The following is a 27,869-nucleotide window of genomic DNA, read 5'->3' on the forward strand; positions in this document are numbered from 1 at the left end:
GGAAGGAACAACAATTTCCTGATTAATATTCTTATTTGAAACAACCTTAGGAAGAAATCCAGGTTTGGTACGCAAAACCACCTTATCAGAATGGAATATAAGATAAGGCAAATCACATTGTAACGCTGAAAGCTCAGAAACTCTACGAGCAGAAGAAATAGCGACAAAAAACAAAACTTTCCAAGATAACAATTTAATATCTATGGAATGCATGGGTTCAAACGGAACCCCTTGAAGAACTCCAAGAACTAAATTCAAACTCCAGGAAGGAGTAATTGGTCTAAATACAGGCTTAATTCTGGTTAGAGCCTGAAAAAAAGACTGAACATCTGCCAAACGTTTGTGAAGCAAAATTGACAAAGCAGAAATCTGTCCCTTTAAGGAACTTGCTGATAACCCTTTCTCCAATCCTTCTTGGAGAAAAGACAGAATCCTGGGAATCCTAACTTTACTCCATGAGTAGCCTTTGGATTCACACCAATAAAGGTATTTACGCCATATCTTATGATAGATTTTTCTAGTGACAGGCTTACGTGCCTGTATCAAAGTATCGATGACCGAATCTGAGAATCCCCGCTTAGATAAAATCAAGCGTTCAATCTCCAAGCAGTCAGCTGCAGAGAATTTAGATTTGGATGTTGGAAAGGTCCTTGAATGAGAAGGTCTTGTCTCAAAGGAAGTTTCCACGGTGGCAGAGAGGACATGTCTACTAGATTTGCATACCAAGTCCTGCGTGGCCACGCAGGCGCTATCAGGATTACTGAAGCTCTCTCCTGTTTGATCCGAGCAATCACGCGCGGAAGGAGAGGAAACGGTGGAAACACATAAGCTAGGCTGAACGACCAAGGTACTGCCAAGGCATCTATCAGTTCAGCCTGGGGATCCCTCGACCTGGATCCGTATCTTGGAAGCTTGGCATTCTGTCGAGATGCCATCAGATCCAATTCCGGCCTGCCCCATTGGAGAATCAGTGAGGCAAACACCTCCGGGTAGTTTTTCCTCTCCACCGGATGAAAAGTCTGTCGACTTAGAAAATCCGCTTCCCAGTTCTCTACTCCTGGGATGTAGATTGCCGACAGATAACAAGAGTGGCCTCGGCCCATCGGATTATCTTGGATACTTCTATCATCGCTAACGAACTCCTTGTTCCCCCCTGATGATTGATATAAGCCACAGTCGTGATATTGTCCGACTGGAATCTAATGAATTTGGCCGAAGCCAACTGGGGCCATGCCTGAAGCACATTGAATATTGCTCTCAGTTCCAAAATATTGATTGGAAGTAGAGACTCCACCTGAGTCCAAACACCCTGAGCCTTCAGGGAATTCCTGACTGCACCCCAACCTAGTAGGCTGGCGTCCGTTGTCACTATCACCCATGAGGGTCTGCGGAAACAAGTCCCCTGGGAAAGATGATCCAGCGACAACCACCAAAGAAGAGAGCCTCTGGTCTCTTGATCCAGATTTATCTGAGGAGATACATTTGCATAGTCCCCATTCCACTGTCCGAGCATGCACAGCTGCAATGGTCTGAGATAAAAATGAGCTAACGGAATGATGTCCATTACCGCTACCATTAACCCAATTACCTCCATACACTGAGCCACTGATGGCTGAGGAATGGACTGAAGGGCTTGACAAGTATTTAAAATTTTTGATTTTCTGATCTCCGTCAGAAATATTTTCATGTCTACAGAGTCTATCAGAGTTCCCAAGAAGGGAACCCTTGTCTGTGGAACTAGTGAACTCTTTTCAATGTTCACTTTCCAACCGTGAGTTCTCAGAAAGGACAACACTGTGTCCGTGCGAGATTTTGTCAGATAAGTTGACGCCTGAATCAAAATATCGTCCAGATAAGGTGTCACTGCTATGCCCCGCGGTTTGAGAACCGCCAGAAGGGACCCTAGAACCTTCGTGAAGATCCTGGGTGCTGTGGCCAACCCGAAGGGAAGAGCCACAAACTGAAAATGTTTGTCCAGGAAGGCAAACCTTAGGAACTGATGATGATCCCTGTGAATAGGGATATGAAGGTATGCAACCTTCAAGTCCACGGTAGTCATATATTGACCCTCCTGGATCATTGGTAAAATTGTTCGTATAGTCTCCATCTTGAACGATGGGACTCTGAGAAACTTGTTTAGACACTTGAGATCTAAAATGGGTCTGAAAGTTCCCTCTTTTTTGGGAACCACAAAAAGATTTGAGTACAACCCCTGACTCTGTTCCAGTTTTGGAACGGGACAAATTACTCCCATGGTAGAGAGGTCTTTTACACAGCGTAAGAACGCCTCTCTTTTTATCTGGTCTACAGACAATTGTGAAAGATGAAATCTCCCTCTTGGGAGAAAATCCTTGAATTCCAGTTGATACCCGTGGGTTACGATTTCCAATGCCCAGGGGTCCTGAACATATCTTGCCCAAGCCTGGGCAAAGAAAGAAAGTCTGCCCCCTACTAGATCTGGTCTCGGGTCGGGGGCCGCCCCTTCATGCTGTCTTTGTAGCAGCAACGAGCTTCTTGGATTGTTTACCTTTATTCCAAGCCTGGTTGGGTCTCCAGACAGACTTGGATTGAGCAAAATTCCCTTCCTGCTTTGTGGAGGAAGAGGAAGCAGAGGGTACACCTTTAAAATTTCAAAAGACACGAAAATTATTTTGTTTACCCCTCATCTTAAAGGGACAGTCTAGGCCGAAATAAACTTTCATGATTTAGATAGAGCATGTAATCTTAAACAATTTTCCAATTTACTTTTATCACCAATTTTGCTTTGTTCTCTTGGTATTCTTAGTTGAAAGCTTAACCTAGGAGGTTCATATGCTAATTTCTTAGACCTTGAAGCCCACCTCTTTTCAGATTGCATTTTAACAGTTTTTCACCACTAAAGGGTGTTGGTTCATGTATTTCATATAGATAACACTGTGCTCGTGCACGTGAAGTTATCTGGGAGCAGGCACTGATTGGCTAGACTGCAAGTCTGTCAAAAGAACTGAAAAAAGGGGCAGTTTGCAGAGGCTTAGATACAAGATAATCACAGAGGTTAAAAGTATATTTTTATAACTGTGTTGGTTATGCAAAACTGGGGAATGGGTAATAAAGGGATTATCTATCTTTTAAAACAATAAAAATTCTGGTGTAGACGGTCCCTTTAGCAGACTTATCCTGAGGTAGGGGGTGGCCTTTACCTCCAGTAATGTCAGAAATGATTTCCTTCAATTCAGGCCCGAATAAGGTCTTACCCTTGAAAGGAATAGCTAAAAACTTAGATTTTGATGACACATCAGCAGACCACGATTTTAGCCATAACGCTCTACGCGCTAAAATGGCAAATCCTGCATTTTTTTCCGCCAATTTAGCAATTTGAAAGGCGGCATCTGTAATAAAAGAATTAGCTAGCTTGAGAGCCTTAATTCTATCCAGAATGTCCTCTAAAGGGGTCTCAACCTTAAAAGACTCTTCTAGAGCATCAAACCAAAAAGCTGCTGCAGTAGTAACTGGAACAATGCAAGCTGTAGGTTGTAAGAGAAAACCCTGATGAATAAATAATTTCTTTAGAAGTCCCTCTAACTTCTTATCCATAGGGTCTTTGAAAGCACAACTGTCCTCAATAGGTATAGTTGTACGCTTAGCCAGGGTAGATATAGCTCCCTCCACCATAGGGACCGACTTCCAGGAGTCCCGATTGGTGTCTGATATGGGATACATTTTCTTAAAAGTAGGAGGAGGAGAGAACGGTATACCCGGTCTGTCCCATTCCTTTTTTAAAATTTCCGAAATTCTTTTAGGAACCGGAAAAACATCAGTGTAAGTAGGCACTTCTAGATATTTGTCCATTTTACACAATTTCTCTGGTGGTATCACAATAGGGTCACAATCATCCAGAGTCGCTAAAAACTCCCGGAGTAGCAGGCGGAGGTGTGCAAGCTTAAATTTAAAGGACATGACGTCCAAATCTGTCTGAGGTAACATATTTCCTGAGTCTGAAAGTTCTCCCTCAGACAGCAATTCCCTGACCCCAAACTCAGAGCCCTGTGAGGGTACATCGGAAATAGCCAATAAAGCATTAGAGGATTCAGTATTCACAATAATACCTGACCTACTGCGTTTACCCTGTAACACTGGTAATTTAGATAATACCTCTGTAAGGGTAGTTGACATAACTGCAGCCATATCCGGTAGAGTAAAAGAATTAGACGCACTTGAGGTACTTGGCGTCGCTTGTGTGGGCGTTAAAGGTTGTGACACTTGGGGAGAATTGGATGGCATATCCTGATTCTCTTCAGACTGAGAATCATCCTTAGGCACACTTTCTTTACCTAAAATATGCTTTTTACATTGCAAGGCCCTTTCAGTACAAGAGGTACACAAAGTAAGAGGGGGTTCCACAATGGCTTCTAAACACATAGAGCAATTAGTTTCCTCAATGTCAGACATGTTGAACAGACTACTATAAACCACAATAGTCGTACTAAATGTGTACTGCGCCTTTAAGAAATAAAAAGCGCACAATTTTTCCTAAACTGCTTAAAACGTTTCAATAACGCTATACAATTAAATAAACTTATTCAATTGGACCAAAAATTATTGCACCCTAAGAGCTAAGGGTGAATTTAACCTCTAAAAGACAATTTAAGGCACAAAATATATTTTAGCGAAAAAAATGACCCCTGCACCTCACTAAAAAAAATGGCCTACCTGCCCCCAGGGTACTGCAAAATGACTCGACAATGATCCGGTGAACAGAACACAAGTTTAGACCCCACCGGAGCTAATGCCTGCTGCCTTAAACTGCGCGTCTGAGCGGGTGAAAATAGGCCTTGCCCATCATGGACATCGATCATATCAGTCTGTATAACCGCATGGGAAGTGGTTTGCAAAGAAAGCCATGTGGATCCCTAAAACATTACTGTTACACTGCAGCCATACTGACTATTTGTTTTTGCAATCAAATAAAAAAACGTCAAGCTGCCTCTCCCAGTGTCTTATTGATATTGCCCAGTACTATGTCAAATAAAATTATACACATAGGATTTTCAATAATACCCTTCATGTACAGGTCTACTGCTTAACCCTTCCCTAGCAGGGAAAAAATGTCAGCCAGTTCTGATATACAAAGTCTCCTCAGAAATAAAAGACTGAACATACCTCAATGCAGCTTGTAGTATGAAACCGTTCTCCACACTGAAGATTTCTCTTGCACTACCTTCAGAAGCTCTGTGGGAACCAACGTGGATCTTAGTTACAACTGCTAAGATCATCAACCTCAGGGCCGAAATCTTCATCTCCATATCTCCCTGAGAAAATAGTACTCACTGGTACCATTTAAAATAAAAAACTTCTTGATTGAAGAATCTAAAACTAATACCTCACTTTACCTCTTCCTATTACTAACACAGGCAAAGAGAATGACTGGGGGTGGAGGGAAGGGAGGAGCTATATATACAGCTCTGCTGTGGTGCTCTTTGCCACTTCCTGTTAGCAGGAATCTTGTAGAAGAAAGAACATTTGAGAAAGGTTCAAGGTTTCTTCAGTAGTGGCATTCTCAATGCTTTAAAATAAAAATTGCTCAGGAAACCAATACAGGATAGGTAATGAGCTGATTTGCTCCTAGTCTACTCTTAGCGACAACCCTATATTCCAATTTTAAAGGGACATTAAGAACTAAATAAATTGTTGCTTGAATGATGTATTCAGAGAAACATTAGCACGAGAATAATTTGTACTTTTATTTTTTATAAATTATATTAGTTGATTAAATATTGAAAAAATAAGTTAATGTCCATAAACTTAGGTTACCTTTTCTGCTAATGCCAATTAGGAATGGTTATACATGGCTGAATAGATTGTGCAACCAATGACTTTGTGAAATATAGCTGTGTTTGCACTTCCATGTTTAAAGGGACATGGAACCCCAATATTTTCTTTCGTGATTTAGAAAGAGTATGAAATTTTAAGCAACTTTCTAATATACTATTATCTAATTTGCTTCATTCTCTTGATATCCTGTGCTGAAAAGCATATCTAGATAGGCTCAGTAGCTGCTGATTGGTAGCTGCACATAGATGCCTTGTGTGATTGGCTCACCCATGTGCATTGTTATTTCTTCAACAAAGGATATCTAAAGAATGAAGCAAATTAGATAATAGAAGTAAATTGGAATGTTGTTTAAAATTGTATGTTCTATCTGAATTATGAAACTTTGGGTATAGTGTCCCTTTAATATCCCTTTAACATAAATGGGAAAGTTCACAATATTCAGAATGAAATGACAGGAAATGAGAATTTATTTATTTTTAAATATGTTGCAAAGTTGTTTTAATTCATGCAATTAAACAATTTATATTAATATATTGATGTGTTTAATGTCCTTTTAATAGTGTATGGAAATTACATTTTAACATTATCAATGTAATGTTTCGGGTAGTTCACAAACAGTACCTCTTCACACCATAAATAAAGTACCACCCTGCATCACAAATTAGATCATGGTAGCATTTTCCAGGAAACCAAGCTCTAGAAGCCTAATAAAGTTACACATCCTTTATCTATAATTCCCAAATCTACTTTTTTAAAATGCAATTAAAAATAATTAGAGGTATATATGACCATTTAAATGTTTATAGATACCAATTTTAATGTGTCAGTAATATCATCAACAGCTTCGTAGGAATACAATAAAACCAGCTGCTCTAATCAGTACTACAGAGTAGTACTATTGCTATTCATACATGGCTGCAATCTTACCTGTATATATCTGCTGGTGTTTTGATTTTTGGCAGTTCTAGTGATAGATAGCCATTTCCATTACTGTTTTTTCTTTTCCTTTTGGCTTCTTCTTTTTTTTCACTGTATTTTAAAGTAGTATTTTTACCTGTGTTTATTCTCACCTGTAAAAAGGGGGAAATAGTAATGATTAGGAATTTGAATAACAAACGAAATTGGTCAAGCCTCAATAACAAAATGTATGCTTACCTGATACATTTCTTTCTTTCTAGACATGGTGAGTCAACGGAATCATCAATTACTGTTGGGAATATCACTCCTGGCCAGCAGGAGGAGGCAAAGAGCACCACAGCAAAGCTGTTATATGTCACTTATATTTCCACAATCCCCAGTCATTCGACCGAAGGAAAATGGAGAAAAGGAAAAAAACACAAGGTGTAGAGGTGCCTGAGGTTAAAGTTAAAAATAACTGAAAATAAGAGTGGGCCGTGGACTCAATGTGTCTAGAAATAAATTTATCAGAAAAGCATAAATTTTGTTTTCTTTCTTAAGACACGGTGAGTCCACGGAATCATCAATTACTGTTGAGAATCAATACCCAAGCTAGCGGACACCGATGATTAGGGAGAGACAAGAACCTGTCTTGTCTCTCCCTAATCATCGGTGTCCGCTAGCTTGGGTATTGATTCCCAACAGTAATTGAGACAAGGGAGAGACAAGACAGGTAACCTAAACAGAAGGCACCACCGCTTGAAGCACCTTTCTCCCAAAAGAACCTCAGCCGAGACAAAGGTATCAAATTTGAAAAGGCAACTAAGTTGTGCCACAAACGTTCTTCAAAAAAGAAGAACTATGACAAAGAAAAAGAACCACAATTTCCTGATTACAATACTTTCCGAAACCACTTTAGGAAGAAACAACTAAATATCTATGGAATGCAATGGCTCAAACAGAGCTTGCTGCAAAACTCAAAGAACAAAGATAAAGTTCCCAGAAGGAGCAACAGATTTAAACACAGGCCTGATACTGACCAAGGCCTGACAAAAAGATTGCATATCTGGCATGTCCGCAAGACACTTATGCGGCAAAAAAAAGAAATGCAGAAAGCAGACCCTTTACAGAACTGACTGACAAAACCTTTTTTTCCTGTAGAAAAGATAAAATTCTAGGAATCCTAACACTACTCCAAGAGTAGCCCTTGGATTCACACCAAAAAAGATATTACGCCATATCTTATGGTAAATCTTTCTCATAACAGGCTTACAAGCCTGTATCATGGTCTCCATGACCGACACAGAAAACCCACGCTTAGACAGAACTAAGCGTACAATCTCCAAGCAGACAGTTCCAGGGAAACAAGATTTGGATGAAGGAAAAAGACCCTGAAGTAGAAGGTCCCTCCTCAGAAGGAGTCTCCACGGTGGAAGAGATGACATTTCCACTAGATCTGCAAACAAGATCCTGCGAGGCCACGCAGGAGCTATTAGAATCACCGACGTTCTCTCCTACTTGATACAAGCAATACTAGTGGAAGGAGAGCCGACGGAAGAAACAGGGTGTGGCGTTTGTGCAAAGGGGCTGAACACCCAGGGGGAAAAACTATTAGTGGATTGCAGATTTGTCATCGGTCAATCAATTGAGCAATATGGTGGGCGGAGGAAAAGCGCTTATCGTTGGAGCATTAAATGGTAAATATCTGAGAATATCAATAAATAGTACAAATTTGATGTATGAAAGTCTACCTATTTTTTTTTTATAATATCCTATGACGTGAGCGAGTACGGTCAACTTTACATTCTCTTTAACGGTATATGAAACCCCCCCCCAAAAAAATGTGATTCAGACAGAGGATACTATTTAAAAAAAAAAAGTTTCCAATTTACTTCTATTATCAAATTTGCTTAATTCCCATCATATTCTGGGTTGAGAGATACCTAGGTTGGTGTCTGGAGCACTACATGGCATGAAATAGTGCTGCCATATAATGCTCTTGCAAATGGAAAACATTATTGAAAACCTCCACCATATAGTGCTCCAGCATACATCCCTGCTTTTCAACAAAAGACATTATAAGAACATAGAAACATTTAAAATAGAAGTAAATTAGAAAGTTGTTTAAAATTGCATGCTTTATCTGAATCATGAAAAACAATTTGGGTTTCATGTCCCTTTAAGATATAATGAGAAGACACAATTATGACAGATTGCAGTGTGGCAGATTGTATGTTAGGTGACTAGAGATGATAGACTAGCAGTAGACAAAAAGGGAAAATATTGATTGAGAGAATTAAAACGTTGTTGGTGTTTTTGCAAGTTCAAAATGTTGAAAATAGTTTTAAGGTAGAATAGAAATTAGCCAAGGAAGAGGAACAAGCAAAAGTTCTTGATCAGATGTAATCCCCAGAAAGAAGGTACGGGGGGTTGAATTGATTACAGTTTTAGAATATTTTCCAGAAGAATCATCCATGTGAACAGAACATTATTCTGGATAAACCACCTGGCAACTTCACCACCCAACAGCCTGACATAGGTGATAACAGTCCAATTTGTCTACAGAAAACTCTCCCAATTACCATTTGAGAAATAACCCCAAACAATTAGAGAGATGGACTCTCTGAGAAGTTTCTGATGATAATCTTAGTTTAAATTCAGTTTTTAAGACTGTTGTTGATCTCCATAAGGTTTTCTCTATTCCTGATGAAGTCCCTGATATGATTTCTAGGGAATGGTCTAAGCCAGGTAATTATCATTTACTTCTTCTGCAAGCTTCAAAAAGATATATACTTTACCTGCTGCTAATGTTTATTTGTGGGAAACCACAAGGTGGATGGGGCCATTTCCACTCTGGCTAAATGTACTACTATTACTTTGGAAGACAGTACTTCTTTAAGACCCTTTAGATAGAAAATTACTTTTTACAGGTATTTGCTCAGGCCATTTATTTCTGTTGCTGATGTGGCTGCTGCTTCAATTAGTTTTTTAGAACAGTGTTCTGAAGACACTGCTAGTGAAGATCTTTTGGGTTTACTTAAAAGTGCTATTTTTTATATTTGTGATGCTATATTTGATATTATGAAGATTAAAAGGGATATGAAACCCAATATTCCTATTATCAATTATTCTTCATTCTGTGGGTATCTTAATTTGAAAAAGCAGGAATGTAAGCTTAGGAGACAGCCCATTTTGGGTTCAGCACCCTGGGCAGCTCTTGCTGATTGGTGGCTACATTTGTTCCAACGGTGAACAACTGGGAAGTGAACCGTCTTAAATTGTCAATCTCTACATCCAGGAGAGTAATCTCTTCACCAGGATGTGTTAAATATGATTGTGGATCTTTGGGGTCTCACAGAGATAGATCTGATGGCCTCTCATTTAAACAAACAACTTTCCAGGTACTATGCGAGATCCAGGGATCCTCAAGCAATGTTAGTGGATTCTCTAGTAGTCCCTTGGTCATTTCAGTTTGCTTATCTGTTTCCTCCTCTTGTACTTCTACCCAGAGTGATTTCCAAGATAAGCCTTGACAAGTCCTCACTAATCATGTTTGCCCCAGCTTGGCCTCACAGGATTTGGTATGCAGATCTGTTGAAAATGTCCAGCTGTCCTCCTTGGCCTCTGCGGTCAGATCTGTCTCAATGTCCTTTTTTTCCATCCAGATCTCAAGTCTCAAATTGAACATTTAATCCTTAGACATAGAGGTTTCTCAGATTCTGTGATTGAAACCTTAATTCAGGCTTGTAAACCTGTAACTAGGAGAATCTATCATAAGGTCTGGAATTATTTTATTTCTTGGTGTATATATCATGGTTTTTCCTGACATTCTTTTAGAATTTTAAGGATTTTGCAGTTCTTACAGGATGTTATGGATAAGGGATTATCTGCCAGTTCTCTGAAGGGGCAGATTTCTGCTCTTTCCGTTTTGTTCCATAGGAAGATTGCTAATCTTCCTGATATGTATGGTTTTATTCAGGCTTTGGTCCATAATAAACCTGTAATAAAGCCAATTTCTACTCCATGGAATCTATACTTGGTGTTAAGGGTTTTGCAGGCTCCTAGCTATGCATAAAATTGATATTAAACCGCTTTCTTGTAAGTGTTATTTCTTTTGGCTATGTCTTTTGCTAGAAGAGTTTTTGAGGTATCTGCTCTTTCTTACAAACCTCCTAATATATATATATATATATATATATATATTTTTTTTTTTTGAGTTTTAAATTGTTTTGATAGAAAATCAGTATTTGACATTAGAATTAGAAGAGGACCATCGCACCAACATGTGGGTTGGTGCGATGGTCCTGTCCCATTCTTTAAATGTTTCAGATATGGTGGCGTAAAACTGTATAGTGTCTGGGTGTTTACTTGGCTCTGTCCATGCAAGAGATGTAACATTGCCTTTTTCAAGAATGTGGTCATCTAATTGGACCCAGGGCTTTTGATCTGAATTGTGGCTCCAGTCTAAAATCTGCTGCAGCAGTATGGCTCTTCTATATAATGCCAGATTCAGTGCTCCCAGGCCCTCCTCTCTCCCTGGGTAGAAACATGGTCTGCCTTCGTACACTACTCCTCCCCCCCCATATGAAGCTATCTACAATGTTTTGTAATTGCATCAAGAAGTGGTTGGGTAGGGGAATTGGCAAGGTCTGGAACAGATATAGTAACCTAGGCAGAATGTTCATGTTTATGATGCCCACCCTGCCCAGCCATGAAAGTTTTTTATTGTTCCAGAAACGCAGGTCGTCAGCAATTTCTTTTTTAAGCTGTGAGTAGTTGCATCAGAACAGGGCATCCGAATTAGCTGTTAGAAAAATGCCTAGGTATTTTAGTTTCACTGGGGCTATAGTAGCTCTGTAAGTAGTTCTGGTATAGAATGTTCAATGTTAGATATGGAGAATAAAATGTCATCAGCATACATCATCAGTTTATGCTCCCTGTCGCCAATTTGTATTCCTTCAATTTTTGTATTAAGTCTAATTTTTTGGCCAATTTTTCAAAGGATAGTATTAAAAATAGGGGGAAAAGAGGTCAGCCCTGTTGGGTTCCTTTGGATATAAGGAATGGGTCTGAGAGTGTACCGTTCAACCTCAGCTTAGCATTTGGGCCTGAATATAAAGGAGAAAACCATGTGAAGGAAATGGTCGCCTACGTTCATTCTGGACATGGTTTCTTTAAGAAAAGACCAATCCACTCTGTCAAAGGCCTTCTCTGCGTCAGATGAGAATAGAGTCAGTGGGAGTTTGTGATGTTTTGCGTAGTCTATAATGTGCTGTATTCTAAGGGTATTATCTTTTGCTTCCCTGCCAGGTACAAATCCTACTTGATCTGTAGACATAAGTTTTGGGAGATATCTATAAAGTCTGGTGGCAGGTATTTTTGCTAGAATTTTGACGTCTGTATTCAGAAGTGAGATTGGTCTAAAGTTGGTGGGTCTGTCTAGGGGCTTTTCCTGTTTTGGGTAGTACCGAGATGTGAGCCTCTAGCATCCTTGGCGGTAACTTTTTGGTGGAGGTTAGGTCATTGAAAAAAGAGAGGAGGTGCGGTGTGAGGAGTGTCTTGTAAGTTTTATAATATTTAGTGGAGAATCCGTCTGGGCCTGGGCATTTTCCTGAAGGGAGATCTTTTATTGCCTGCTATATCTCCTGGTCAGTTATTGGGGAGTCTAGAGCTGTTTTTTCTTCGCTATTTAATTTGGTAAGGGGGAGATCCAATAAATACTCCATAATTCTTGAATGTTTTTCATTAAACTGCAAGGTCGGGAGGGAGGTTAGGGAGTCGTCTAGGTTGCACAGGTTTTGATAATATTGTCTTAACTCATTTGGGATGCCTTTGCTGTCCTTTACCAGAGTTGAGCTACTGTTTTTCAATGAGTGTATATAAGATTTATATTTTTTGTGCTGTATGGTTCTGACCAGAAGTTTACCCAGCTTGTTCACCTGATCATAATATAGTTGGCAGAGATACATTGCTTGTCTTTGGGATTCCTGTAATAGAAAATCTCTTAATTCCCTTCTAGCTAGTGTGAGCTTGGATAGAAGTGTTTGATTATGTGGTTCTTTTTTTATGTGTTTCTTCTAGCTGTTGGATTGTGGAGTGTAGCTGTTCATGTTTTGTCCTTCTTTCTATCAGTTTTCTCGCTCTGAGCTTAATCAATTCTCCCCTGACTACGCATTTGTGGGCCTCCCAGGTGGTGGAACTAGATGTGTCAATGTGGGTTATCAGTAAAACACTTAGATATTAGTTTTCCGACTTGTTCTGTTATTAACGGGTCTGTCAGGAGGTGTTCATCCAATCGCCAAATGAATTCAGTGAGAGGTGTCTCGGGCCACAGTAATGTGCCCTCAACTGGTGCATGATCAGTCCATGAGATTGTGCCTATGTCACATTCGGTTATTGTGGTTAGGCCTATAGAGTCCGTGAAAAAATAGTCTATGTGCAAATATTTTTTGGAAATGTTAGAATAATATCTGTAATCTTTAGCTGTGGGGGTATGGGCACGCCATATGTCAGGTAAATTTAGATCCGACAGTGTGTTTTAAGCCGATTTTAGTGTATTTTTTAGAGACGCTAGAAAGGGTTTTTGAAGTGTCCTGTTGGGGGTTAAGCGGGAGATTAAAATCACCTCCTAGAATAATCAAACCTTTTCGGTTTTCAAGTAGTAGTTGGGAGATTTCCTTAATGAAGCAGTGCTGCTCTGTGTTTGGGGTATATATATTCAGAAGGGTAATAGGTCTGCCAAATAGCAGTCCCACTATCAGTATGCAACGGCCATCAGGGTCTCTAATCACTGATGTTTTTTGTTTTAGATAGAAAAGGTGTAGTACTGGGGATGTGTCCCTGTGGCAAATATGCGATAGACAGTTTCTATATGTTAGTGGAGTGGGAATGAGGAATTTCCCCCACCCTCCGTTTTTTGGGGGGAGATTAAACTGTGGTAACAATACGTTGTGGTACATAACATTTAATAAGAGTTAGAACAAGTTTGTATTCATCTTAATACTTGCAATTATATTTTAAAAACAGAATTTATGTTTACCTGATAAATTACTTTCTCCAACGGTGTGTCCGGTCCACGGCGTCATCCTTACTTGTGGGATATTCTCTTCCCCAACAGGAAATGGCAAAGAGCCCAGCAAAGCTGGTCACATGATCCCTCCCAGGCTACCCCAGTCATTCGACCGACGTTAAGGAGGAATATTTGCATAGGAGAAACCATATGATACCGTGGTGACTGTAGTTAAAGAAAATAAATTATCAGACCTGATTAAAAAACCAGGGCGGGCCGTGGACCGGACACACCGTTGGAGAAAGTAATTTATCAGGTAAACATAAATTCTGTTTTCTCCAACATAGGTGTGTCCGGTCCACGGCGTCATCCTTACTTGTGGGAACCAATACCAAAGCTTTAGGACACGGATGAAGGGAGGGAGCAAATCAGGTCACCTAAATGGAAGGCACCACGGCTTGCAAAACCTTTCTCCCAAAAATAGCCTCAGAAGAAGCAAAAGTATCAAACTTGTAAAATTTGGTAAAAGTGTGCAGTGAAGACCAAGTCGCTGCCCTACATATCTGATCAACAGAAGCCTCGTTCTTGAAGGCCCATGTGGAAGCCACAGCCCTAGTGGAATGAGCTGTGATTCTTTCGGGAAGCTGCCGTCCGGCAGTCTCGTAGGCCAATCTGATGATGCTTTTAATCCAAAAAGAGAGAGAGGTAGAAGTTGCTTTTTGACCTCTCCTTTTACCGGAATAAACAACAAACAAGGAAGATGTTTGTCTAAAATCCTTTGTAGCATCTAAATAGAATTTTAGAGCGCGAACAACATCCAAATTGTGCAACAAACGTTCCTTCTTCGAAACTGGTTTCGGACACAGAGAAGGTACGATAATCTCCTGGTTAATGTTCTTGTTAGAAACAACTTTTGGAAGAAAACCAGGTTTAGTACGTAAAACCACCTTATCTGCATGGAACACCAGATAAGGAGGAGAACACTGCAGAGCAGATAATTCTGAAACTCTTCTAGCAGAAGAAATTGCAACCAAAAACAAAACTTTCCAAGATAATAACTTAATATCAACGGAATATAAGAACTAAGTTGAGACTCCAAGGAGGAGTCAAAGGTTTGTAAACAGGCTTGATTCTGACCAGAGCCTGAACAAAGGCTTGAACATCTGGCACAGCTGCCAGCTTTTTGTGAAGTAACACAGACAAGGCAGAAATCTGTCCCTTCAGGGAACTTGCAGATAATCCTTTTTCCAATCCTTCTTGAAGGAAGGATAGAATCTTAGGAATCTTAACCTTGTCCCAAGGGAATCCTTTAGATTCACACCAACAGATATATTTTTTCCAAATTTTGTGGTAAATCTTTCTAGTTACAGGCTTTCTGGCCTGAACAAGAGTATCGATAACAGAATCTGAGAACCCTCGCTTCGATAAAATCAAGCGTTCAATCTCCAAGCAGTCAGCTGGAGTGAGACCAGATTCGGATGTTCGAACGGACCCTGAACAAGAAGGTCTCGTCTCAAAGGTAGCTTCCATGGTGGAGCCGATGACATATTCACCAGATCTGCATACCAAGTCCTGCGTGGCCACGCAGGAGCTATCAAGATCACCGACGCCCTCTCCTGATTGATCCTGGCTACCAGCCTGGGGATGAGAGGAAACGGCGGGAACACATAAGCTAGTTTGAAGGTCCAAGGTGCTACTAGTGCATCCACTAGAGCCGCCTTGGGATCCCTGGATCTGGACCCGTAGCAAGGAACTTTGAAGTTCTGACGAGAGGCCATCAGATCCATGTCTGGAATGCCCCACAGTTGAGTGACTTGGGCAAAGATTTCCGGATGGAGTTCCCACTCCCCCGGATGCAATGTCTGACGACTCAGAAAATCCGCTTCCCAATTTTCCACTCCTGGGATGTGGATAGCAGACAGGTGGCAGGAGTGAGACTCCGCCCATAGAATGATTTTGGTCACTTCTTCCATCGCTAGGGAACTCCTTGTTCCCCCCTGATGGTTGATGTACGCAACAGTTGTCATGTTGTCTGATTGAAACCGTATGAACTTGGCCCTCGCTAGCTGAGGCCAAGCCTTGAGAGCATTGAATATCGCTCTCAGTTCCAGAATATTTATCGGTAGAAGAGATTCTTCCCGAGACCAAAGACCCTGAGCTTTCAGGGATCCCCAGACCGCGCCCCAGCCCATCAGACTGGCGTCGGTCGTGACAATGACCCACTCTGGTCTGCGGAAGGTCATCCCTTGTGACAGGTTGTCCAGGGACAGCCACCAACGGAGTGAGTCTCTGGTCCTCTGATTTACTTGTATCTTCAGAGACAAGTCTGTATAGTCCCCATTCCACTGACTGAGCATGCACAGTTGTAATGGTCTTAGATGAATGCGCGCAAAAGGAACTATGTCCATTGCCGCTACCATCAAACCTATCACTTCCATGCACTGCGCTATGGAAGGAAGAGGAACGGAATGAAGTATCCGACAAGAGTCTAGAAGTTTTGTTTTTCTGGCCTCAGTCAGAAAAATCCTCATTTCTAAGGAGTCTATTATTGTTCCCAAGAAGGGAACCCTTGTTGACGGAGATAGAGAACTCTTTTCCACGTTCACTTTCCATCCGTGAGATCTGAGAAAGGCCAGGACCATGTCCGTGTGAGCCTTTGCTTGAGGAAGGGACGACGCTTGAATCAGAATGTCGTCCAAGTAAGGTACTACGGCAATGCCCCTTGGTCTTAGCACAGCTAGAAGGGACCCTAGTACCTTTGTGAAAATCCTTGGAGCAGTGGCTAATCCGAAAGGAAGCGCCACGAACTGGTAATGCTTGTCCAGGAATGCGAACCTTAGGAACCGATGATGTTCCTTGTGGATAGGAATATGTAGATACGCATCCTTTAAATCCACCGTGGTCATGAATTGACCTTCCTGGATGGAAGGAAGAATTGTTCGAATGGTTTCCATCTTGAACGATGGAACCTTGAGATCTAAGATTGGTCTGAACGTTCCCTCTTTTTTGGGAACTATGAACAGATTGGAGTAGAACCCCATCCCTTGTTCTCCTAATGGAACAGGATGAATCACTCCCATTTTTAACAGGTCTTCTACACAATGTAAGAATGCCTGTCTTTTTATGTGGTCTGAAGACAACTGAGACCTGTGGAACCTCCCCCTTGGGGGAAGCCCCTTGAACTCCAGAAAATAACCTTGGGAGACTATTTCTAACGCCCAAGGATCCAGAACATCTCTTGCCCAAGCCTGAGCGAAGAGAGAGAGTCTGCCCCCCACCAGATCCGGTCCCGGATCGGGGGCCAACATTTCATGCTGTCTTGGTAGCAGTGGCAGGTTTCTTGGCCTGCTTTCCCTTGTTCCAGCCTTGCATTGGTCTCAAAGCTGGCTTGGCTTGAGAAGTATTACCCTCTTGCTTAGAGGACGTAGCACTTTGGGCTGGTCCGTTTCTACGAAAGGGACGAAAATTAGGTTTATTTTTGGCCTTGAAAGGCCGATCCTGAGGAAGGGCGTGGCCCTTACCCCCAGTGATATCAGAGATAATCTCTTTCAAGTCAGGGCCAAACAGCGTTTTCCCCTTGAAAGGAATGTTAAGTAGCTTGTTCTTGGAAGACGCATCAGCTGACCAAGATTTCAACCAAAGCGCTCTGCGCGCCACAATAGCAAACCCAGAATTCTTAGCCGCTAACCTAGCCAATTGCAAAGTGGCGTCTAGGGTGAAAGAATTAGCCAATTTGAGAGCATTGATTCTGTCCATAATCTCCTCATAAGGGGGAGAATCACTATCGACCGCCTTTATCAGCTCATCGAACCAGAAACACACGGCTGTAGCGACAGGGACAATGCATGAAATTGGTTGTAGAAGGTAACCCTGCTGAACAAACATCTTTTTAAGTAAACCTTCTAATTTTTTATCCATAGGATCTTTGAAAGCACAACTATCTTCTATGGGTATAGTGGTGCGTTTGTTTAAAGTGGAAACCGCTCCCTCGACCTTGGGGACTGTCTGCCATAAGTCCTTTCTGGGGTCGACCATAGGAAACAATTTTTTAAATATGGGGGGAGGGACGAAAGGAATACCGGGCCTTTCCCATTCTTTATTTACAATGTCCGCCACCCGCTTGGGTATAGGAAAAGCTTCTGGGAGCCCCGGGACCTCTAGGAACTTGTCCATTTTACATAGTTTCTCTGGGATGACCAAATTGTCACAATCATCCAGAGTGGATAATACCTCCTTAAGCAGAGCGCGGAGATGTTCCAACTTAAATTTAAACGTAATCACATCAGGTTCAGCTTGTTGAGAAATGTTCCCTGAATCAGTAATTTCTCCCTCAGACAAAACCTCCCTGGCCCCATCAGACTGGTTTAGGGGCCCTTCAGAACCATTATTATCAGCGTCGTCATGCTCTTCAGTATCTAAAACAGAGCAGTCGCGCTTACGCTGATAAGTGTGCATTTTGGCTAAAATGTTTTTGACAGAATTATCCATTACAGCCGTTAATTGTTGCATAGTAAGGAGTATTGGCGCGCTAGATGTACTAGGGGCCTCCTGAGTGGGCAAGACTCGTGTAGACGAAGGAGGGAATGATGCAGTACCATGCTTACTCCCCTCGCTTGAGGAATCATCTTGGGCATCATTGTCATTGTCACATAAATCACATTTATTTAAATGAGAAGGAACTCTGGCTTCCCCACATTCAGAACACAGTCTATCTGGTAGTTCAGACATGTTAAACAGGCATAAACTTGATAACAAAGTACAAAAAACGTTTTAAAATAAAACCGTTACTGTCACTTTAAATTTTAAACTCTAAAAAACTCTAAGCCATCTCCGTGGAGATGTTGCCTGTACAACGGCAAAGAGAATGACTGGGGTAGGCGGAGCCTGGGAGGGATCATGTGACCAGCTTTGCTGGGCTCTTTGCCATTTCCTGTTGGGGAAGAGAATATCCCACAAGTAAGGATGACGCCGTGGACCGGACACACCTATGTTGGAGAAACGATACACTTATATAAACCCGATCAACAATATCGTAACCTGTTATTCCTTACAATTCCCATTAAGTTTCTCACTGCCCCCCCCCCCTTCTTCTTCTTCTTTTTTTTTTTTTAATAATATATCGACTAGAGAGAGCCTTATTCTGCAGTATTTTCAACCAGCATAGTTATTGGTTACTTGACCAGTGGTGTTCAACAAATGCAAACATTTTAAACCTTCAAGGAAATTTCAGCAGATGAAGCAAAAACCTTTTATCTAATGCATTTACTAATTAAAGTTTTAAATACATCAACAACCTGAAAAGGTGTTGACCTTCATTATTTCCAGAATTGGGTGTACTTTTACATTTTCCCACATTACTTGATAGGCATCTGCTCACTCTGGGTGGCAGTAGTAGTGAGTGGGAAATCCAAAAGAGGAAAAGTAGTGTCAAGTGCCTTTCTAAGGACTGTTCTCTGCTTGGAAAGCCAAGCAGGATTGCATTACAAATATAGGGCCTAATGGGCACTGACCCAGATGTAATATTCCCAGTTAAGAGAGTGAGTTCCTCTAAAATAGATACTTGGTAATGTACACCAATTTGCAATGTGTCGGAACCATAGGAGCCTTTTATTTTCGGAGTAAGTCAATGGTGCTGGCCCTCTGCACTAATCACAGAAGCCCTGTCACCCAAATGGCACTTATCAAAGAAAGGGCAAATTCTCTTATTGATTGTGTAGTGAGAGGGAACAATGTATAATGAAACCTTACCTGGTCTCATTATCCAGCAACCAGTCTGTCCTAGTTTTTGTTCTTCCTCTCTCTTTTTCTTTTATCCCATCATGTCTAGGGGACCGCATAAGGGATCATATTTAAAAAGTTCAGCTGGCCGTGGCCTCGTCCTGTTCAGGTCCCCGAAGGTTGATGGATGTTGCGGGCCTTGAAGGCATTGTGGTCGTTGAGATCTTGATGGAGAGTAATTGGCAGAATTGTTCTAGGTCATTTTCAGTGCGGTAGACAGCATTCTTGTTATCCTTGGTGGCAATGATTGATACCGGGAATCCCCAGCGGTATGGTATCCTGTTAGCCTGTAGGGTAGATGTGATATGTAACAAAGCCCTCCGCTTCTGTAGAGTAGTAGGACTTATGTCACAAAAAATCTGTAATGGAATTCCGGCATGTCGGAGTGGTTGTTTAGCTCTGGAGTTGTTCAAGATTTCCTCTTTGTCCTGGAAATTTAGTAATTTGAGGATGATGTCCCGTGGGGGGGCCTTTGGAGGAGGTTTGGCCCTTATAGACCTGTGTGCTCTTTCGATGGGAATTTCAGGTTAATTAGGTGTGCCTTTTATTGTACGAAATAGATCTTGTAAATAGCCTCCTAATGCTGCTGCAGAGATGGTTTCTGTGACACCTCTTATGCACAAATTATTGCGGCGACTGCGGTTGTCTAGGTCCTCTATTTTATAATTTAAGGACTGTATAATGCGTTCTTGAGCGTGTACTTTTGTGTTAAGGTGGCAGATATTTGTGCTAGTCGTGGCTTGTTCTCCTTCAACAGATATAGCTGAAATATTTTTATGCAACTCTTTGTAAAGTGTTCTGACTTTGTGCATGAATATCTTCATGTCTTTCTTTGAAGTGAGTAGGTTAAGGTCATCTTTTGTAACATAGTTAGAGGGTAAGCTTACAGTGTGGTTTACGTTGACTGTATCAATTTGCGTTCCCCCAGGGGGGCAGAAGGGGCAGTGAATGGCAGATCCTGTGAATCCATTGGTTTCAAGTAGTGACCTAGAGTTCTGGATCTATTTCCTTTATCACCTTTGGAGGCAGCTTTGTTGAGCATAACATTGTCCTTGTTTGTGCTCCGTGTGCTGCTTATGGCACTGATATTGGATGTGGGTCTGGTTTGCTAGGTCACCCCTTTTACTTATATGTGTGGTTCTCCCAGTTATGGGTTGTTTCCTGATTTATTGTGGGGTTTTCAGCTATGTTAGTGAGCTGTCCCTTTGAGGTATTTGTAGATTTATGTTTTTAGTGCTTGGTGGGGCTTAGTAATGCTGCTTCCCCCGAAAATTTAGTGTCTTTGCTGTGCGCAGCTTTCTAGATGTCCCCTTCGCCACACGGTAAGGAATACAGAAATAGAGACTAGAAACATGACCACGTCTAGTCACAAGGTACACCCTGTATGCCTGAAAAAAGCACGCCAAGGCCACAAGGGCCGCGCAGCCTGAAAAAAAAGACTGTTATGTTCCGATAGCCACGAGCCCAAAGAGACACTACACATTAGTAGACAGAATCACATAAACATTTCTAAGTGGGAAAAAAACAGAATTTATGCTTACCTGATAAATTACTTTCTCCAACGGTGTGTCCGGTCCACGGCGTCATCCTTACTTGTGGGAAATATCTCTTCCCCAACAGGAAATGGCAAAGAGCCCAGCAAAAGCTGTCCATATAGTCCCTCATAGGCTCCGCCCACCCCAGTCATTCGACCGATGGACAGGAGGAAAAAAACAGGAGAAACTATAGGGTGCCGTGGTGACTGTAGTTAGAGAAAATAATTCATCAAACCTGATTAAAAAAACTAGGGCGGGCCGTGGACCGGACACACCGTTGGAGAAAGTAATTTATCAGGTAAGCATAAATTCTGTTTTCTCCAACATTGGTGTGTCCGGTCCACAGCGTCATCCTTACTTGTGGGAACCAATACCAAAGCTTTAGGACACGGATGAAGGGAGGGAGCAAATCAGGTTACCTAAACAGAAGGCACCACGGCTTGCAAAACCTTTCTCCCAAAAATAGCCTCCTAAGAAGCAAAAGTATCAAATTTGTAAAATTTGGCAAAAGTGTGCAGGGAAGACCAAGTCGCTGCCTTACATATCTGATCAACAGAAGCCTCGTTCTTGAAGGCCCATGTGGAAGCCACAGCCCTAGTAGAGTGAGCTGTGATTCTTTCAGGAGGCTGCCGTCCGGCAGTCTCGTAAGCCAATCGGATGATGCTTTTAAGCCAAAAGGAAAGAGAGGTAGAAGTCGCTTTTTGACCTCTCATTTTACCAGAATAGACGACAAACAGAGAAGATGTTTGTCTGAACTCTTTTGTAGCTTCTAAATAGAATTTTAGAGCACGGACTACATCTAAATTGTGTAACAAACGTTCCTTCTTTGAAACTGGATTCGGACACAAAGAAGGTACAACTATCTCCTGGTTAATATTTTTGTTGGAAACAACCTTTGGAAGAAAACCAGGCTTAGTACGCAAAACAACCTTATCTGAATGGAACACCAGATAGGGCGGAGTACACTGCAGAGCAGATAACTCAGAAACTCTTCTAGCAGAAGAAATAGCAACCAAAAACAAAACTTTCCAAGATAACAACTTAATATCTATGGAATGTAAAGGTTCAAACGGAACCCCTTGGAGAACTGAAAGAACTAGATTTACAGGCCCATTTATCAAGCTCCGTATGGAGCTTGAAGGGCCGTGTTTCTGGCGAGTCTTCAGACTCGCCAGAAACACAAGTTATGAAGCAGCGGTCTAAAGACCGCTGCTTCATAACCCTGTCCGCCTGCTCTGAGCAGGCGGACAGGAACCGCCGGAAATCAACCCGATCGAATACGATCGGGTTGATTGACAGCTCCCTGCTGGCGGCCGATTGGCCGCGAGTCAGCAGGGGGCGGCGTTGCACCAGCAGCTCTTGTGAGCTGCTGGTGCAATGTTAAATGTGGAGAGCGTATTGCTCTCCGCATTTAGCGAGGTCTTGCGGACCTGATCCGCAGTGTCGGATCAGGTCCGCAAGCCCTTTGATAAATGGGCCCCTTAGACTCCAGGGAGGAGTCAAAGGTCTGTAAACAGGCTTGATCCTAACCAGAGCCTGAACAAATGCTTGAACATCTGGCACAGCTGCCAGTCGTTTGTGTAACAAGACAGATAAAGCAGAAATCTGTCTCTTTAGAGAACTCGCTGATAATCCCTTATCCAAACCTTCTTGGAGAAAAGAAAGGATCCTAGGAATTTTGATCTTACTCCATGAGAATCCCTTGGATTCACACCAACAGATATATCTTTTCCATATCTTATGGTAAATTTTTCTAGTTACAGGTTTTCTGGCTTGTACCAGAGTATCTATTACAGAATCCGAAAACCCACGCTTAGATAAAATCAAGCGTTCAATTTCCAAGCCGTCAGCTGGAGGGAAACTAGATTTGGATGTTCGAATGGACCTTGTACTAGAAGATCCTGTCTCAAAGGTAGCTTCCATGGTGGAGCCGATGACATATTCACCAGGTCTGCATACCAAGTCCTGCGTGGCCACGCAGGAGCTATCAAGATCACCGAGGCCCTCTCCTGCTTGATCCTGGCTACCAGCCTGGGAATGAGAGGAAACGGTGGAAACACATAAGCTAGGTTGAAGGTCCAAGGCGCTACTAATGCATCCACTAGAGTCACCTTGGGATCCCTGGATCTGGACCCGTAGCAAGGAACCTTGAAGTTCTGACGAGACGCCATCAGATCCATGTCTGGAATGCCCCATAATTGAGTCAACTGGGCAAATATCTCCGGGTGGAGTTCCCACTCCCCCAGATGGAATGTCTGACAACTCAGATAATCCGCCTCCCAGTTTTCCACTCCTGGGATGTGGATCGCAGATAGGTGGCAGGAGTGATACTCCGCCCATTTTATGATTTTGGTCACTTCTCTCATCGCCAGGGAACTCCTTGTTCCCCCCTGATGGTTGATGTAAGCAACAGTCGTCATGTTGTCTGATTGGAATCTTATGAATCTGGCCCTTGCTAGTTGAGGCCAAGCCCTGAGAGTATTGAATATCGCTCTCAGTTCCAGAATGTTTATCGGGAGAAGAGACTCTTCCCGAGACCATAGCCCCTGAGCTTTCAGGGAGTCCCAGAACGCACCCCAGCCCACTAGACTGGCGTCGGTCGTGACGATGACCCACTCTGGTCTGCGGAAGCTCATTCCCTGGGACAGGTGATCCTGGGTTAGCCACCAACGGAGTGAGTCTCTGGTCTTCTGATCTACTTGAATCACTGGAGACATGTCTGTATAGTCCCCATTCCACTGTTTCAGCATGCACAGTTGTAATGGTCTTAGATGAATTCGCGCAAAAGGAACTATGTCCATTGCTGCAACCATCAATCCTACCACTTCCATGCACTGAGCTACGGAAGGACGTGGAATAGAATGAAGAACTTGACAAGCGTTTAGAAGTTTTGACTTTCTGACTTCTGTCAGGAAAATCCTCATTTCTAAAGAATCTATTATTGTTCCCAAGAAAGGAACTCTTGTCGACGGAGACAGGGAACTTTTTTCTATGTTCACCTTCCAACCGTGAGATCTGAGAAAGGCCAGAACAATGTCTGTGTGAGCCTTTGCCTTTGAAAGGGACGACGCTTGTATAAGAATGTCGTCCAAGTAAGGTACTACTGCAATGCCCCTTGGTCTTAGAACCGCTAGAAGGGACCCGAGTACCTTTGTGAAAATCCTTGGAGCAGTGGCTAACCCGAATGGGAGGGCCACAAACTGGTAATGTTTGTCCAGAAAGGCGAACCTTAGGAACTGATGATGATCTTTGTGGATAGGAATATGTAGATACGTATCCTTTAGATCCACGGTAGTCATAAATTGACCCTCCTGGATTGTAGGTAGAATCGTTCGAATGGTTTCCATTTTGAACGATGGTACTCTGAGAAATTTGTTTAGGATCTTTAAATCCAGAATTGGTCTGAAAGTTCCCTCTTTTTTGGGAACTACAAACAGATTTGAGTAAAATCCCATTCCTTGTTCCGCCGTTGGAACTGGGTGTATCACTCCCATCTTTAACAGGTCTTCTACACAATGTTAGAATGCCTGTCTCTTTATTTGGTTTGAGGATAAGTGAGACATGTGGAACCTTCCCCTTGGGGGTAGTTCCTTGAATTCCAGAAGATAACCCTGAGAAACTATTTCTAGTGCCCAGGGATCCTGAACATCTCTTGCCCAAGCCTGAGCAAAAAGAGAGAGTCTGCCCCCTACTAGATCCGGTCCTGGATCGGGGGCTACTCCTTCATGCTGTCTTGTTAGAAGCAGGCTTCTTGGCCTGCTTACCCTTGTTCCAGCCTTGCATCGGTTTCCAGGCTGGTTTGGTTTGTGAAGCATTACCCTCTTGTTTAGAGGATGCGGAGTTGGAAGCCGGTCCGTTCCTGAAATTGCGAAAGGAGCGAAAATTAGACTTATTCTTGGCTTTGAAAGGCCTATCTTGTGGAAGGGCGTGGCCCTTCCCCCCAGTGATGTCTGAGATAATCTCTTTCAATTCTGGCCCAAAGAGAGTTTTACCCTTGAAGGGGATACTGAGCAATTTTGTCTTGGAAGATACATCCGCTGACCAAGACTTTAGCCAAAGCGCTCTGCTCGCCACAATTGCAGACCCTGAATTTTTCGCCGCTAATCTAGCTATTTGCAAAGCGGCATCTAAAATAAAAGAATTAGCCAACTTGAGTGCGTCAACTCTGTCCATAACCTCCTCATACGGAGTCTCTCTACTGAGTGACTTTTCTAGTTCCTCGAACCAGAACCACACTGCTGTAGTGACAGGAACAATGCACGAAATGGGTTGCAGGAGGTAACCTTGCTGTACAAAAATCTTTTTAAGCAAACCCTCCAATTTTTTATCCATAGGATCTTTGAAAGCACAATTATCCTCAATAGGAATAGTAGTGCGCTTGTTTAGAGTAGAAACTGCCCCCTCGACCTTAGGGACTGTCTGCCATAAGTCCTTTCTGGGGTCGACCATAGGAAATAATTTCTTAAATATAGGAGGGGGGACAAAAGGTATGCCGGGCTTCTCCCACTCCTTATTCACTATATCCGCCACCCGCTTGGGTATAGGAAAAGCGTCAGGGTGCACCGGAACCTCTAGGAACTTGTCCATCTTGCATAATTTTTCTGGAATAACCAGGTTGTCACAATCATCCAGAGTAGATAACACCTCCTTAAGCAGTGCGCGGAGATGCTCTAATTTAAATTTAAATGTCACAACATCAGGTTCTGCCTGTTGAGAAATTTTACCTGAATCTGAAATTTCCCCATCCGACAAAACCTCCCTCATGACCCCTTCAGATTGGTGTGAGGGTATGACAGAGCAATTATCATCAGCGCCCTCCTGCTCTACAGTGTTTAAAACAGAGCAATCACGCTTTCTCTGATATGCAGGCATTTTGGATAAAATATTTGCTATGGAGTTATCCATTACTGCCGTTAATTGTTGCATAGTAATAAGCATTGGCGCGCTAGAAGTACTAGGGGCCTCCTGCGTGGGCAAAACTGGTGTAGACACAGAAGGAGATGATGTAGAACTATGTCTACTCCCTTCATCTGATGAATCATCTTGGGCAACTTTACTATCTGTGGCAGTACTGTCCTTACTTTGTTTGGACGCTATGGCACAATTATCACACAATTTTGAAGGGGGAGACACATTGATCTTCATACATATAGAACATAGCTTATCTGAAGGTGCAGACATGTTAAACAGGCTTAAACTTGTCAAGAAAGTACAAAAAACGTTTTAAAACAAAACCGTTACTGTCTCTTTAAATTTTAAACAGGGCACACTTTATTACTGAATATGTGAAAAAGTATGAAGGAATTGTTCAAAATTTACCAAATTTTCACCACATTGTCTTAAAGCATTAAAAGTATTGCACACCAAATTTCAGAGCATTAACCCTTAAAATAAAGAAACCGGAGCCGGTTACAGTTTTAACCCCTCTACAGTCCCAGCTACAACCTTTGCTGCGACTTTACCAAACCCAGGGGGGAATACGATACCAAATGAGGCCTTCTAGGAACTTTTCCAACCACTTTCAGATCCACACACATGCATCTGCATGTCTTGCTCTCAAAAGTAACTGCGCAGTAATGGCGCGAAAATGAGGCTCAGCCTACAACTGTGAAGGCCCTTCCTGACTGGAAGGGTGTCTAACTCAGTGCCTGACGTTAAAAAACGTTCCCCAAGTTTGTAAGTGTGAATTTCAAACATAAAGATGTATAAAATGCCCAAATAAAGCAATCAATTTTGCCCATAAAAGTGTCTACCAGTTTTATAGCCCATATTAAGCCCTTTATTCTGTTTGAGACTAAGAAAATGGCTTACCGGTCCCCATGAGGGGAAATGACAGCCTTCCAGCATTACACAGTCTTGTTAGAAATATGGCTAGTCATACCTTAAGCAGAAAAGTCTGCTAACTGTTTCCCCCAACTGAAGTTACTTCATCTCAACAGTCCTATGTGGAAACCGCAACCGATTTTAGTTAGTGCTGCTAAAATCATCTTCCTCTCACAAACAGAATTCTTCATCTTTTTCTGTTTCAGAGTAAATAGTAAATACCAGCACTATTTTAAAATAACAAACTCTTGATAGTAGAATAAAAAAACTACAACTAAACACCACATACTCTTAACCATCTCCGTGGAGATGTTGCCCGTGCAACGGCAAAGAGAATGACTGGGGTGGGAGGAGCCTAGGAGGGACTATATGGACAGCTTTTGCTGGGCTCTTTGCCATTTCCTGTTGGGGAAGAGATATTTCCCACAAGTAAGGATGACGCTGTGAACCGGACACACCAATGTTGGAGAAAAATGTTTTTAAATCCCTCCCTTAATGTTATTACTCATGGACTCTACAGCTTGGGTTTTAGTGCACAGGAGTAATGGATCATGGAATCTCACCACCTGTATGAAAGAAAAACATAATTTATATCTTACCTGATGAATTAATATCTTTCATGGTGGCGAGAGTCCAGGAGACCCAATCCTTGTGCTAAAGAAAAAATTAACCCTAAAAAACATTTTTTTTCTTTTCTTATTTTATGGCTCCGATTCCTTTTTGTACTTTACTTTGCTTAGCTATACGTTAGACTGAGATATGTGTGAGGTGGGAGGGGTTTTTTAGGACTCTTGGGAATTGGGAATCTTTGCATCCTCCTAGTAGTAGAGCAGAGTAATTCCCAGGAGTAAATGTATTTATCAGGTTAGCATAAATATATATTAAAATAACCTAAGAGGTTTACAGAGTACTGAAAATAAGACAAATATAGTAGATACCACATGACACCCTACTACTGGAGGAAACCAGTCGGAAGCAAAAACAGTGCTGAAACATAACAGCAGAGGATCTGAAAT

General features: G+C 42.1%; 1 protein-coding gene across 1 annotated transcript in view; it reads right to left on the minus strand.

Annotated features, from left to right (window-relative positions):
- Positions 1-27,869, minus strand: part of URI1 (URI1 prefoldin like chaperone) — a gene marked incomplete in the record, with an annotated part of 867,239 nt that overhangs the window by 118,518 nt on the left and 720,852 nt on the right. Inside the window, 1 exon segment of the mRNA XM_053701783.1 lies at positions 6,739-6,881. Within this exon segment, the coding sequence (XP_053557758.1) occupies positions 6,739-6,881 (143 nt within the window).

Source organism: Bombina bombina, chromosome 1, assembly GCF_027579735.1.
Source record: "Bombina bombina isolate aBomBom1 chromosome 1, aBomBom1.pri, whole genome shotgun sequence".
Lineage (NCBI taxonomy): Eukaryota > Metazoa > Chordata > Amphibia > Anura > Bombinatoridae > Bombina > Bombina bombina.